General features: G+C 59.8%; 4 protein-coding genes across 4 annotated transcripts; all 4 read right to left on the bottom strand.

Annotated features, from left to right (window-relative positions):
- Nucleotides 1–65: 65 nt before the first annotated feature.
- HRG_03815 (fungal zn(2)-Cys(6) binuclear cluster domain-containing protein) lies at nucleotides 66–2,119 on the bottom strand (the record flags this gene model as incomplete). The annotated part of the gene is made up of 3 exons (XM_044862286.1): nucleotides 66–327; nucleotides 396–1,867; nucleotides 1,919–2,119. The coding sequence occupies 3 exons, from the start codon at nucleotides 2,117–2,119 to the stop codon at nucleotides 66–68; spliced, it is 1,935 nt and encodes a 644-aa protein (XP_044723312.1).
- A 1,494-nt stretch (nucleotides 2,120–3,613) lies between these two features.
- HRG_03814 (lactonase, 7-bladed beta-propeller domain-containing protein) lies at nucleotides 3,614–4,960 on the bottom strand (the record flags this gene model as incomplete). Its single annotated transcript, XM_044862285.1, has 3 exons — nucleotides 3,614–3,949; nucleotides 4,006–4,468; nucleotides 4,542–4,960. The coding sequence occupies 3 exons, from the start codon at nucleotides 4,958–4,960 to the stop codon at nucleotides 3,614–3,616; spliced, it is 1,218 nt and encodes a 405-aa protein (XP_044723311.1).
- A 1,109-nt stretch (nucleotides 4,961–6,069) lies between these two features.
- Nucleotides 6,070–9,122, bottom strand: HRG_03813 (phospholipid methyltransferase domain-containing protein; the record flags this gene model as incomplete). Its single annotated transcript, XM_044862284.1, has 4 exons — nucleotides 6,070–6,144; nucleotides 6,220–6,823; nucleotides 6,878–8,873; nucleotides 8,948–9,122. 4 exons carry the CDS (start codon nucleotides 9,120–9,122, stop codon nucleotides 6,070–6,072), a joined length of 2,850 nt encoding a protein of 949 aa, XP_044723310.1.
- Nucleotides 9,123–10,248: 1,126 nt separating this feature from the next.
- On the bottom strand, nucleotides 10,249–11,265 carry HRG_03812 (eukaryotic translation initiation factor 3 subunit G domain-containing protein; the record flags this gene model as incomplete). The annotated part of the gene is made up of 4 exons (XM_044862283.1): nucleotides 10,249–10,473; nucleotides 10,527–10,568; nucleotides 10,668–11,163; nucleotides 11,237–11,265. 4 exons carry the CDS (start codon nucleotides 11,263–11,265, stop codon nucleotides 10,249–10,251), a joined length of 792 nt encoding a protein of 263 aa, XP_044723309.1.
- Between the last annotated feature and the right edge of the window lie 2,950 nt (nucleotides 11,266–14,215).

Below are 14,215 nucleotides of genomic sequence, written 5' to 3'. Positions count from 1 at the left end.
CTCCGGGCCCTTATAATGCACCTTTGACGCGCACCTTTTACGCGCTTTGCTGGCGCCTTTATACCTCAGCCGCCCAGTAATGTTCGTCTCCTGCCCTCTGCTTCCCTGACAATCTCGGCCACGAGGCTGAGACTGGGCGCCAAAGGCGCGTAGCACTCGATTTCCACGATGACCTCGCCAATCATCCGATCCAGCGCCTCGCGGTGGGGGACGAAACTCAGGAGTATACTCAGCAAGGAGGGGGACATGGATGAGCCCATGACGAGGAGCGTTTGCGACACCATGGACAGGGCGCCTTGCCAGATGTAGGGCATATGGCCCGCTTGGCTATGCTGCTGTCAGCCATGGACGAGCCAAAGGGTCGAGACACGCAGATGGAAGGGCCTGCAACGTACTGCTCCGCCACGTATTCCAACTGCCTTACGGACGCCTCCAAACATTTCTGGCATGCTTCGCGGACCGACGGGTCTAGCACAGCTTGCTCGTTTTCGAGGACCGCGAGGATGTAGGGGCGGTAGATGATGGTTCGGCATGCATAGAAGCGAAGGCGGAGAACGGCTTGGACCGGATCCCGCAGCGCGGTTCGGGAAAAGGAGAACTGCAGGGGCAATGGCAGGCTATCATACCACTGGGTCAGCTGGTAGTCGAGCTCGGCGACGACCGGCTCAAGGGTGCTCATGGTCAGGGTCGAGTCCTTGGCATAGATGAGCTGGCTGACGCGGTTCAACAGGCGGCGCAGGGCAATCTCGGCGAGAAAATACCACAGCTCGTCGCGGGCGACCTGGTCCTGGTCGTCGCCCTCGAACCCTCCCGGAAGGCCGATGTGCTCCTCTAGTTGGACGACGCCAGAGTGAGGCAGATCCATCTCGGCGAGGAGGTCGCTCTCGTAGAGAAGGGCGTTCCAGTAGATGCGCTCGACCAGCTCTCTCAGGTGGGGCGGGATGCGATTCGGAGCCATGAGCAGCAGCTGCAGCTTGGAGCTCGTCGTACAAAGCAGGTTCCACGCCTCGAGGGGGCGGACCAAGTAAAAGAGATATGCGGCGGCGAGCAAGTGGCACTGGGCGGCCAGGACGTTGTTGGTGGTCATCATGCCGGGGAGGAGGGACCAGGCAGCGGTGAAGTATTGCAGGCCCGGGGGGTCCTCGTGAGGGGCGATCCTGGAGATGCTGCCGCGTAGGCTGGCCTCGCCAAGGGCCAGGACGAGCAAGACGATGCAGCTTTCGGGGCCCTCGCGGAAGCCGTTGGAGAGGGCGGTGCGATACTGGCTGCGCCAGGTATAGGGGTTGACGCAGGCGTACCAGACATTGACGCGCTCAAAGTAAGCCTCGATGTAGGCCTGTGTGTTTGAGAGGTCGACGCAGGGCGTCTTGGTCAGCGAGTGCAGGGGCTCGCGGGCCATTTCGAGCTGGAGCAAGGCCTGGGGATCGTAGGGGCGAGGGACGAGCTGGCGGATGCGGGGCCAGCGCAGGAGATGCATGGTGGCGTTTGTGTGGCTCTTGGGCATGACGGAGATGTTTGTGGCGGCGGGAGCAGCAGTCCACGAGGCAAAGGCGCCGTTGGGCACGAGGGAGGGCACGGAGGACGAGGCGGGCAAGAGGGCATGATCGGTGCCGAGGCTGGTGCCGTTGCTGGCGGAAGGGGAGTTGTGATGGTTGGCGTCGAGGGCAGCAGTGGCGTGGGAGGTATGAGCCATGGTGAGGGTGAGGAGGTTCTCGATGCGGCTGAGCTGCTCGAGAATGAGCTTGTCGCCGGCATCGAGCTTGACGCCGGGCTCGCGGTAGACGCAGTCGGCGCCCAGCTCTGCGCAGAGCTTACACTTGGGCTTTGTGCCATCGCAGCGAGACTTTCGCGAGCGACACACCTCGCACTGGCGACGGGTTAGCAGAGGGGGCGGCGCTCGGGATGCGACGAGGCGTACGGCGATGGTGGCTCTTCGGCGAGGGTAGTCGACGCTGGCGTCGAGGATCCGTCTCTTGAGCGGGTTCATCAAGCCAGCGTCGGCGGAAGCGATGGCCTCTGGCGATTGCGAGAAGAGGGCGGGCTTGGAGGACGAGGCGGCATGGTCTCGGGCGGAGGAGGCCAAGGGGGGCTTGACTCTGGAAGCTGAGGGGGACTTCATGGCGGATCCATGGGAGAGCGAGGAGCGCTGGCGAGCCGAGGTCGGGCGATTGCGACGGGAGAGGGGGGGGGGGCCAAGGACAGGGCGAGGAGATGACGATGCGAGTCGGGACCGGCGTCTCACAGAAACGGGGGCGGCGGCATGTTGCGGGGAGAAGCGCAGGCGACTGACTGGTGAGATGGGGCGTGGGATGGTGGTGATGGTGGTGATGGTGGTGATGGTGGTGATGGTGGTGAGGATGGTGACAAGGTGGTGCGATGGGACGAGATGCTCGCTGCCCGAGCCCAGGGCACGAAGGGACAGAGGACATGCCCTGCCCTGTCCGACGTCTCTCCATATTTCCTCTCATCCTTTTCAATACTCTTCCTACGTACTGTACACAAGTCCACTGATTAGGTTTCTACAGACAGGGTACTTTGCATGTAGGTGTATCCGTACCACAATATCCGTAAGTCGGGCAAAATCGAGGTCCAGCCAGCAAGGCACCAATTCTTCATCACAGGGCCCCGCGCGGCGCCACTGCCGGCGGGCCACCCGCTAAAAGTCACTGGACCCTTGTTGGCGCTACACAGCGCTCCACAGCGCTACACAGCGGCGGCACAACAACTGCCTGTCCAGTAATTGCGGAGTACGGAGTAATTATACGGAGTACTCCGTCCAGGGCCTACTAATACAGATATGCTTCTCGCGGGGCGCGCCGACAAGCTTTGCGCAACGGCCTCTACCAGGTACTTACTAACTACCTAAGGTGGTAGGTAAGGTAGGTAGGTATGTATAGTTCAACAGTACCTACCTAGGTATATCAACGACAACGTTCTGCAGTGGAGTTCCAGGGAGTGATGCATACCATGTGCCGACCGCGCACGTTGCTCGGCACTCGTCCGGCACCACGCAAGGCATTCATCCTGTATCCATCAATGCCACAAAAGCAAGGCATCAACGCAATACGGGCGGGGACGTGACGAGGGTCGCGAATAATACAACCAGGCCGGTACTCGCGCCGCATGTACGGATACACACACACGTCTCCACGATGACTTCACTCCCCCTCGCCTGCAAGTCCTCGTGCACTGTACTCGCCCAAATCTACAGGTACATATATTCTCTCTGTAGGAATACGCCGTACAGAACCTCGCAGTAGGTGTCAAAGAGAGACAACATGTGCGCAACTCCCGCCGGGGAGCCACCCCCGAGTGCGGAAAGCAAAAGAGAAGAACCTTGTTGCCCCATCATGTACGTACCTCTATACATACCTATCCGCCAAGTTAATTCTCGAGGGCCAGCAAAAGCCTGTTCTTCCCTTGGAGTACCTCGGATATGCCTTGCATGTTCCTGGTTCAGGGAGGCACATGCAGACAGACATCTGATCCGTCTCCTCGGCGGCGCCTCGCCCCTGGGCATTCGTTTACTCAAGGTCAAAGCCTGGGTATGCCCGCAAGTATATACTGGGCACCGCAGAATGAATATATATACCATGTTACTACACCGTTCCTCTCACTCGTCAAAGACGACCGACGTCACCTCTCCCCCGACGTCGGCAATCCCCACCGGCGTCAACGCCAGCCCGGCCGCGTCAAGGTCCCGCCCCATCACCGCCACCCGTCCCTCCGTTTGCAGCGCCACGGCCAGCAGCGTCCCAGCCTTGTTGATGCAAAACTGCCGCGGGCCGCTGCCGCCGCAAGACACCTCTTCCCCAACCGTCAGATGGCCGTTGCCGCTGTTGATGGAGAAGTGGATGAGCGGATCCGCCTGGACCTTGATGCCGTCCGCCCTGGCCATCTCGACGCTGTTTTCGTTGCGCGACGACACAATCACGGACTTATTGTCCGGCTGGTGACCCCGCGTGGTCAATAAAGACTGCAACCCAAGGGTGAGAGGGCACCTACCGTGACGGCAATCTCCGAGGCAAAGGCCCCCTCGGGCGTCGGCCTCTTGCCATGAATGCCAGTGGTGAACATCTTTTGTAAATTCATGAGGCCGAAGCGATAGTGCACCTTGAATCCGATAATCTGGTTCGACAGCTCCGTCAGGAGGTACATGTACGTCTTGCCCCGCGCGACGGCAAAGGCAGCGTGCCGCGGGCCGCTCCCCGTCTCGACCCGGGCCACGCCCGACCGCCTCAGCTTGGGCTTGCCGCCGCCCGGGACCCTGTAGATGCGCACCTGGTCGCTGCCCAGGTCCGGAACGACGGCGAACTGGCCCGTCGGGTCAAACAGAACCTGGTGAGGCCTCGGCGCGTCCTGCGGGGCCACGCCAGAGCCCGTCGTGCCGGGCTTGTACTTTTCCGTCTGCATCACCGACATGTTGTGGGGATCCCACACGTTCCACGTCGTCATGGCCTCGTCGCCGCTGGAGTGTTCAGTATGAGGCACCACTCTCTTCTTGGGACCGCGAGGCCGTGCGGGAGCGAGGAGAGACTCACTAGTGAGCAACGCCAAGACACTTGCCATGGTTGTACAAGGCTCCGAAGACGGGTCTCTTGGGCGTAGGCTTCTTGTCGAGCAGGGCCAGTGACCCGTCGGGCTTCATCTTGAAAGAGGCCAGCGCGCCGGTCAGCGACTCGAGGCCCTCGTCAAGGCAAAACAGCGTCGACCTGGCCTTGTCGATGGTCAGGAACGACGGGTTGCCGCCTGCATTGGTTGACGAGACCGTCTTGAGACGGACCGGCGCCGCATTTCCGCCACCGGCGCGCCATGAGTGGAGAGGGCTCACGTCGAGCGTCGTCAGTTTGCCGCAGTACGACGAGACGTAGAGGAAGCTGCCGCCGACGGCCGCGTGGGCGACGGTGCCCTTGCACAACTTTTCCACGACGACGGACGGTTGGCGGAAAGAGCCTGGCATCGTCACCAACGGCAAACGGGCATTGGGCAGAGAGTTGGAGTTGGAACAGGAGCCGGATCTTCTTTTTTTCCTCGGCTTTTTCCCTCGCGATAAGATGGATCGGCGCCAAATGACGGCGGGCCGAACCCAGATGCTGTACAGCAAGGCACGCCAATAGGCTTTCTGCACATGGCGCTAAACATGTCCACCAACAATGACTGCATTGGAGCCGACCGCTACCTACAGTACCTCGTCCTACTACGAGGCTGGCGAGAGCCTCTTGAAACAACCCGACGTACAATCGAGCCCTGGCGCCCCGTCGCAATGGCGCTTTGGCAGAGCCGTCGGCCTCATCATCGGCATCTCGCCCAGCATCGCTCTCCGACGCATTCCCGCATTTCATCCGACGACACCGAACCTCGGGGCAACACCATCCGATCCCCGTGGATTGAGTTGCTCGTTTTGACACCCTCATTCAGCCGGGATGCGCCTCTTCTCCGACCCAAAGGGCGCGACGACTCTTCGCGTCGTAGGGGCAAGATAGGAGCGTAGAGGACAAGACCTCTGGCTGATTGCCTCCCCCCTTCGACGAAGCAAAGCTGATAGACCCAATACTTTTCCTCAGAGCATTCAGAGCTATGGATCCCGTGTATGTATCCTTCCCACAGACACGCACTACACTTTTCACCATCAGGCACTTTGAGCATCTCCCTGTCGTGCATCTCACCTTTCCCTGTCAGACGTCCAGCTGGCTGAGCCACAAACGACGCTGACGTGCTGCTGAACCATATCGAGTAGAGCCTCATCAAACGAGCGGGTATAGCGGCGACACCTCGTCGCATCGGCGAAGGCCCGGGCGTGTCGCCCCGCACAGTCACAAGCCCCGAGCGCATGGCTCTCGAAACCTTGCCGGACTCCTGCCAAGCACCCGATCATCTTGTCAAGGCCCTTGGTTCATGCAGTCTTTCCGACGTGGTATCATCCGACTCTATCCGCGGTTATCTGCCAACTCCTGGCCCTAATTCAAGAGGAAAGAAAAGACTAACTGGCACGAGTGAGAAAGTGACAGACCAAGAAGAGAAAACGATCTCCAAGTGCCTTGTTCGCGTGCCAAGTTTTTCCCGCGCACATCACGCCTTGTCGTCCCCAAACTCCTGCACCGCGGGCGTCGAGGTACCCTTTGAGTGGGACATACTATACGGAGCCTAGAAAAGAATCGACGTCAGTCTCGGCCCAGGCCACAAATGCAGAGCACGCGGGACGGGCATGCTTTCTCTTACCAAGACCTCCTTGGCATTGCAGATTCTCCACGCAAGCTTCCTCACGTTTCGGTCGGCAAGCACGACGGCTGGGGCGAACTCTATGCCAAACATCTCGCGGATCGCGTACACGATCCTCTTGGCATACTTGCTGTCCCGTTCGACGTGGCTGCCAAACGGCTCGTCCACATTGCCTGGTGCAATGTCTGGGTCCCGGTCCAGGCAGTTCTTGATGACGGGCAGAATCGCCGACTCGACCGCCTTGGCATATACTCCCTTGCCGTCGACGTCGACGTCGTCCTCAGCAAAGGGCGCAATGCGTATCTCAAAGGGCTCCGAGATGGCCATGGCGCTGTGGTTGCCGTCGTGGTGATATCGGAACTCAAACACGCCTTGTGTCCACCACAGCTTGTCGCCCTGGAAGATGACTTCACCCTCCACCTTGTCGGGCTCTGACTCATCCGTCTTGGCAACGGCATGCTCGTGCGTCACGATGCTGCTGTCGGCGGTCAGGGAATCGTAGGTGCCGGCATTGGTCGGCGCCCAGCGGCCCAGAGACGACACTTCGGTAGCTTCCCTGGAACGATTGTCCGTCACCATATACAGGCCGATCCAGTCCTTGTTGCTGTGGTTGGCCGGGGCAAGCCACTTGACTTTTAGCGGCGCGCCGTACTCGTACGTCATGGTCTTTACGGCCTTTGGGAACCTGCCCGTGACGCTCTCCTTTCCCGTCGCCCTGTCCCTGGTAGACGAGTAGACGGATGCGGTGCCGGCAACCGACAGCGTGTACTGCTTGGGGTCGAGGCCGGCAAGGTCCGGGGCGATGCGCGTAATGGTGACTCGCGCTGGCGCCATGTTGAAGAGGGCCGACGTGTCACGCACAATGGTCTTGACGCCCGACGCAAACTTGGGCCGCGCAGATTCAATGAAATCCTCGACAAAGTGAGTGGTGCCGTCGAGGACCTTGTCCATGCTCTCCTGCCAGCCCTTGACGGGAGGCGGCAGCGATCGCTTGATGAACTTTGTGAGGCCGGCCTCCATCCGCAGACCCCTACCGTAAATTTTTTGCATGTGCGGCCTCTCGATGAAGGACAGGTAGTAGAGGGACATGATCTGGGTGACAATGGCCATGATAAAGATGGACCGGCTCCAGGTGATGAGGGCTGCGCCCCAGACGCCGGCGGTTCCGAAAATCCTCTCGGGATTGTTGAGGAACCGATAGATGGACGTGTAGTTGAGCTTTGCCTCGTGGTCAAAGAAGAAATCGCCACAGAACCAGCCAAACTCGCCGAGCGACTCGTAGACGGTAAAGGCTGTCCAGAGCTGGAGCGCCACCAGCGAGGCGCCGACGACGTGCTTGAGGAGGACGAGGCCGTAGCCCCAGTCCTCCGGGGGTGAGTACATCTTCCAGCAGGCGGCGATGAAGGAGGCGTTGCACATGATCATGCAAATGTGCTGCATGCCCTTCCACTGGCGCCACGCCTCGCCGGCGCTCTCGCCAAACTTGAGGAAGTGCCGAGTCCACATCTTGGTCTTGGACTGTCTGTCGAGAATGATGCCGAGGCCGAGATGATACCACACGCGCCAGGCTAGCGCGTGAGCCACAAAGACGGCTTGCCAGAGGGGCGTCGACGGCGTCACGAGCGTGAGGACGGCTACATACAGGGGGAGGATGACGACGCAACAGTCGGGCACCCGGAACAGGTCCATGTTGCTGAAGCCGACCATGTCGTGCACGGCCGCGGGCAGCTCTGTCGCTAGGGGGTACGACGAAGCAGCGGTGCGGTCGGGCCAAGCGTCGTCGAAAATCACGGTGGAGTCACTTTGGCTCCGGGACAGGGTCCTCTTCCTAGGCGGAGGAGGGTTGTACGTCTTCTCGATGTGCGGGTTCTCCACGGTCACGAGGAAGACAAACTGAGCGATGTGCGCGACGATGGAGATGAAGAGCACCTCGTAGCTGGCGGCCATCATGGAGATGCCGTAATAGCCAGCATATCCAATCGAGTACATGGGATGAGGCGCCATCTCAAACACGCCGTCAAACGTCAGATCCTGGTCGATGAGGTAGAAGAAGTCTCCCCAATACCAGGCAAAGTCTTTGACGACGCGGTGGGCGTCTAGCTTGACCCACAGATTGAACCCGACGAGCGCGAGGCCGGAGGCCCATCGCGCAACGCCCATCAGCAGACCCTCCCCTCTCGGGGTGTGGCCGCAGACGATGGCAAACAGACAATATGACACAAAGTCACACATGAGGATCAAGTCAACAAATCTGCGAAAGACTAACCACGTGTTGTACTCGATGGGCGCCTTTTCAAACTCGTAGTCTTCGGGGATCTTGGCCTCGAGTTCGCGCTTGAGCAGCCTGTAGAGCCACGGCCGCGGGTTTTCGCCAGTCTTGGGGTCCTCGAAGAGCTTCCAACGCCGAGCCCAGGTGATGAGGCGTCGATGGTTGGATTGAACGTTGAGGAGAAGGCCGATGCCAATGTTGTAGGCCGCTCTCCAGAACAGGAAGACGACGGCGAAGACGGACCGCTTCCAGCCGGGCGGCAGCATGTAGGCGGCAAGCAGGTGCATGGCCAGGATTCCCAGGACGATGAGATCGGAGAGATTCTTGGGCTGCCGAGGATCCAGGAGCTGCGAGACCATGTCGTGTGTCGTGGGGACAACAAAGACTAGGAGGGGTTTCTTGTCAACTCGACACGTACAATGCGGATTGCGAGCCATTGGCCATCGGTGGACGGCTCACCTGTGCCGTCTGGAGTGCGGCCAAAGGTCTTGCCCTTGTCGACCCTGGGGTCCTCGGGAGAGGGACTCGCCCTGGAGACAGGAGCCTCGGCGTTGGCGGCATCGGAAGAGGGCGCTGGGATCTGCCGCCGGCGTAGTTGCGCGCCATCGGACGACATCTCAGCGGCGGGGTTCATGGCGGGGGTTTGAGGCAGAGGCGGATGATGTTCAAGTCCATACGAGACGGGCACAATGGGTCAAGGTCCAAGACACGGGGTGACAGGTGTCAATTATCTCAGTCCCATGCGGGTCGGTGTCTCTGGGGACGGCTGCTGAAAGCGGATGGTGGTGGTGGTAGCGGTGGTGGTGGGCATGCGCAAGGTGTAGGTGGGAAGCCGCAGGCTGCAGGACAGGTTGCAGATCTTGTCGGCCTGCGCCAGTGGGATAATATCGAAGGGCCCAGATCGATGGGTCGCTGATTCGTCGGCGGCGTCTCAGGGTGGTCTGAATAAACACGGGCAAGCAGGAAGGGGGACGGGAGAAACCAGGATTGGGCCGACGCCACATGCAGGTTCGCCAGGTCACGCCCCGGCTGCTGGCCAAAGCCGCCGCTACCCCAATCCCGGGGGGGAGGGGGGAGGGGTATTGTCGTTAATGCCAGACATGTGCCTCTGCGCACTCGGGGCCGCGGCCGAGGTACTCCTGCCGCGTTAGCCAGATACCTGTCCGTGAGCCCTCGTACGAAGAGTCATTTCTTTGAGTTACAGTACCTGAACAAGTCCGCATGCAGAGCGGGGTGCTGGCACGCAGGCCCAAACATTAATCATCTCATGCCATGAGCGGCCGGATTTCTGTTGAGGCGGCTGTCTCCGTGTCTCACTCTTGGACGGCCAGTCGCCCGTCCAGTCAAAGCCGCGCCTGGAAGCGGGGCAGCCTGCGGAACGGGTCGAGTTGGTGACTCCGCCGCCTCATCTTTGAGGCATTATCGCCCGCACCAAGAGCTCCGGCAACGCTCGATGCAAGCCTTGATTGGCCCATGGTCCTTCCGATTGGCACGGCATAGCTGGCCCATCATTCGCGCGTCACCCGGCTCGAGTTTCCCAAGCGGGAATGCCGCCATGCGCGCCATCCGGAGCCGCATGCCTGAGATTTGAACGCTGCAGCGGCAAGAGCACAATTCAGCAATACCCTGTTTGGCACGGGTCCATTCATCACCATGTGACAGGCACCTTCTCCGAAGAGCGTCGATTCAAGGATGCGCTCCTGGACTGTACATTAGAGCCGTCAACTATCCGCCCTGGCCACGCGACAGCGGCGGCCCGTCTACTGGGCCTTTTTGGCAAACTCAACCCTGAGGATGAGATGCTTGAAGCCATACCCGTCCATCTTGTTGCAGGCCTTGACCGCATCGCCGCGGTCTGCGAAGCTGATAAAGGCAAATCCCTTGGCCATGCCCGTATCCCGGTCCTTGGCCAGGAACACTCTGGTAACCCGTCCGAAGCGCTCGAACATGTCCCGCAGCTCGCCCTCCTCGGCCATCTCGGACACCTGGAAGTACACATTAGTATGCGGACAGGCGCGAGGCCATCGTCAAGACTCACATTGGTGACACGCAGCGTCGCAAAGTCGTCTCTCTCGCCGTACTTTGAGCCACCCATCCGCTCCCCGGCCCCGGCCCCAGCGCCGCCGCGCAGCGCCGGAGGCACGTACGAGCCCTTCTTGCCAGCACCCGCCGCGCCTACCGAGGGCTCGTCGCCCATGCCGGCGGCCACGTCTGCAGCGCCGCTCTCGCCAATGGGCGCCATCGTGTCCTTGTAGGGACATCTGGCCGTGAAATGCTCGCCGTTGCAGATTCGGCACTTGACCTGCTTGTCCTTCAACTTGTCCTTCATCGATTGCGCGTTGGGGTCTTGGCTCTCATCCTTGGCATCCTTGCGCCAGTTGACGCTGGGCCGGAAGATGATGTTCTCGCCGATAGATGTCGTGTCGGCGGCCGGCCCGGCGCCATCCTTTGCACTCTGGCCAAACTTGCTCCAAGTCTTGCGATCGGCGACACGAGGGTTGACCGTCTCGGTGTGGGTGACGTAGCGGACCCGCCGGGTCGTCTTTACTTTTTGACCTTGGTCATTGTAGCGGAAGGTGATGATGGTCTTGGTGCCGTCCTTGTTGGAGATGGTCTGAGGCGGAGGCAGGTCGGTGGTCGTCTCCTCGATATCGTCATCGTCGGCCCAGTCGTGCCTGGATATGACGGTGGGGTCAGCAAAACGAGGCGAGCCTCGCGGATGCTGGAACGGTTGACGGGACTGCTCACTTGGGCTTGGGCGGCGCTGCGGTGGCCATGGTGAATCTGTTGTGCCCCGGAAAATGCTTTCTGTTTTCGGCTCCTGATGTTGTGGCCCGCTGCGGCGAGGTGTGGTTGTTGTCGTTGCTTTGAAGAAGCGCACTTGATCTCTCGTGGGGTTTCTCGTCGACGGATGAATTTCCCTCGATTTTTCCTGGTGCGTTGCAAGTGGCGCGGAACGCCACGGAGGAGTGTGGCGCGAGAATCGTCACGTGCGCTTTGCTTGAGTGCGGTCGGCCATCAGCTTAAGTACAGACTACGAAGTACGGATACATCGGCCTTGCAACGACGAGTGATATCCGTGAATTAAATGACAAGCATGTGCAGAGCCCTAAAACGTCTAGACCGTAACTTACTGTTACAGACCCTAAGAGTTGTTTCAAACGCTTGGTGGACGGCATCTGCGCCCCCGGGGAATGATGTCTCGTACCGAGTGTGGAGGCACCCTTGACTCGAGTCCTTGCGAACGAGGTACCCCAGCTTCCCCTCACGATAATTGAAACGCAGTTGATGGGCAAAACTTGCTGCTTAAACTGGAGGAGAGAGGCTCCCGTCCTCTAAGAGATACCGGCATGAACCTTGAAGCCAAGATAATTTGCGCATCACGTTGTGAGCAGCTCATTCACGAGAGCTCATTCCGTCTCAAGCACAGTCCACAAAAGAGACATCTCGCTTCTTAGTAAGCCAAGCGTGGCGCAGCACACAGCCAAGCCAGCCAGCCCCTTGCCTCGGCGCGCCCTCTCCACGTAATCGCCAGTCCGCGTAATCATGGACCGCCCAAGGTGGCGCTGGACAGGTCCGTGACACGCGGGGAGTTTCGACCGCGCCCGACAGTTCCTCGCCCTTCTTGCTCTCCTCCAACTCATTTCCGTTTGACTACATCCTCGAAACTCTTTTTCTCCTGTACCTGAAGCATCTCACATCGAACCACGACCATTGTTAACCCATCTGGAAATGGCCAACAAAGGCGAAGCGCCTCCGCCATACGGCGCTCCTCCACAGGCCCCGAAGCCTGCATATGGCGGACCGCCGTTCCCGCAGGACCAGCAGCAGCACGGCTACTACCCGCCGGGGCAGCAAAACTACTATCAGCCGGGGCCGCAGATGGGATACTACAACCAGCAGCAGCCGGGCCCCTTTCCAGCTGGTCAAGGCCCGTACCCGCCTCAAGGACATTACGGACAGCCTGGCCCCGGGCAATATTATCCGCCTGGCCCCGGATATGCTCCCCAACAGAGGCAGCATCGGAAGCCGGGCCTGATGGAAGGACTATTAGCCGGCATTGCGTGCTGTTGCTGTTTGGACTGCCTGTTCTAAGGCAAACATGGGCATCATATGTGATGGTGAGCACCGTTGGCCCGCCACTCGACGGAAGCCGGTCCGCTGACATGAAAGGCATTCAGTTTGCGTCTGGAGGCCAACGGTTGAATCATATCCTTTGCCTCGTGATTACGAATCGGCGGCGTTGTGGCGATGTGAATTTCGGTGACACTCTCCGGTCTTTGCCGGCCGAGTGATTCGGGGACGTTGGTAGCGGTCGTCGGCCAGCGGAGTCTGTTATTCCTTTTGGCGTACAAGGGATGGAAATATGGAGCCTTGAAGCAGGTATGTAAATACATTGGATCTACGGATAGCATTCATGGACCTATGTGGCTTGCACGCAATGACGCCTCGACTGGCTTTTCTTGTTCTAGTGCATGTATGTCGTGAAGACCCGGGCGATCGATTCGCTAGCCACTGGCTGCTGTGCACTCTTCTCCCAGATGATGACGTTTGCTCACGGGACGGCGGTACGTGTCAAGACGCTGGCAGGTGACCTGGTATCGTCACTGCTCGAAATTTCGCCCGACGGGGTCAACCGTTTGGGCTCCGTGCTCAACGGCTGTGAAGGTGCGTTTGTTGGCTACCCACCGGTACTCCTGGTCACAATTTACAGGTAATGATGCTGTGCATGCTCCCCACTGCAAGGGAAATTGGCGCCGAGCAGCGCGCGGCAAACTGGAGCCCATGCCCGGTCGTTTTGCTAGGCGCTCAGGAGGCTGCACTGACGGACAATGCGCGACCTATCGAACCGTTGTCGGCATTTGCGCGCGTCAAAGCCCGAATCTCGTTGGTCGCAGTAACGTTTGCTGCGTGCCGTAGTCGTTCAAACAGCAGCCACTGGGCCCTGTCGATGGCGCCCAAAACACAAAGCTCATAGGTGGCGGTGCATGGGGGAAACAATGAAACATCGGCCCTGCTGTCCTTATCTCTCGAGTGCACGGAATAAAAAGCATAACTAATTACTTTACCTTACCAGGTAATTAGGTAGGTACCTAACCGGGAAAATACTGTACTGGCGGCCCGCCCGGCGGCCCACTGATTGGGCTGCGGGCCGCTCTCAGAGGGCGTTCGCTGGACAGGGAGGGAGGATCCATTGCAGGGCAGCCCAGCCCGCGGGGAGTGGAGGGTGTGGTGCAGGGGAACCCCCCCCCCTGTGGCCCGGCCAGAGTCCCGGCCAGCGCAAGCCCATTTCCATGTTTCGAGGCTGCTAATGAAGCCTCTGATGTCACCGACTGCACCTCCTTGGGTACGGTTAGCCGCCAATCACACACGCTACTGGTATGTGGTCTCCAGCTACCAACCCCCGGGTCTGTCGACGACCTGCCTAGATGACAACACTTTGTCTTTCTCTTCTCTAAGCCGCCTCCTTTGCCCATTGCTCGTTTGTTTCTTCACTCCCCTCGCTTTCATGACTACCTTTGCCTTGGCCAGGGCCTTTACAGCGCCTTTGTCTCTCCAGTAATACTCTTGAGCAGCATCTTTCCCACGCCCGCGGCGCCTGGCGAGGGCGCGTCCTCCTCTTCCCTGATCCATCCACGACGGCTGCAAGTCCTCGAACAAGCTCTCTCCGGCCTTCACACATCCATCCATGACGGCAGATCCGCCTTGGATACCTCTGTAGACTCG

The sequence above is a fragment of the Hirsutella rhossiliensis genome (assembly GCF_020360975.1).
Source record: "Hirsutella rhossiliensis strain HR02 chromosome Unknown scaffold00003, whole genome shotgun sequence".
Lineage (NCBI taxonomy): Eukaryota > Fungi > Ascomycota > Sordariomycetes > Hypocreales > Ophiocordycipitaceae > Hirsutella > Hirsutella rhossiliensis.
Note: the sequence above shows the minus strand (reverse complement) of the source record. Positions and strands in the feature narration are given on the sequence as shown.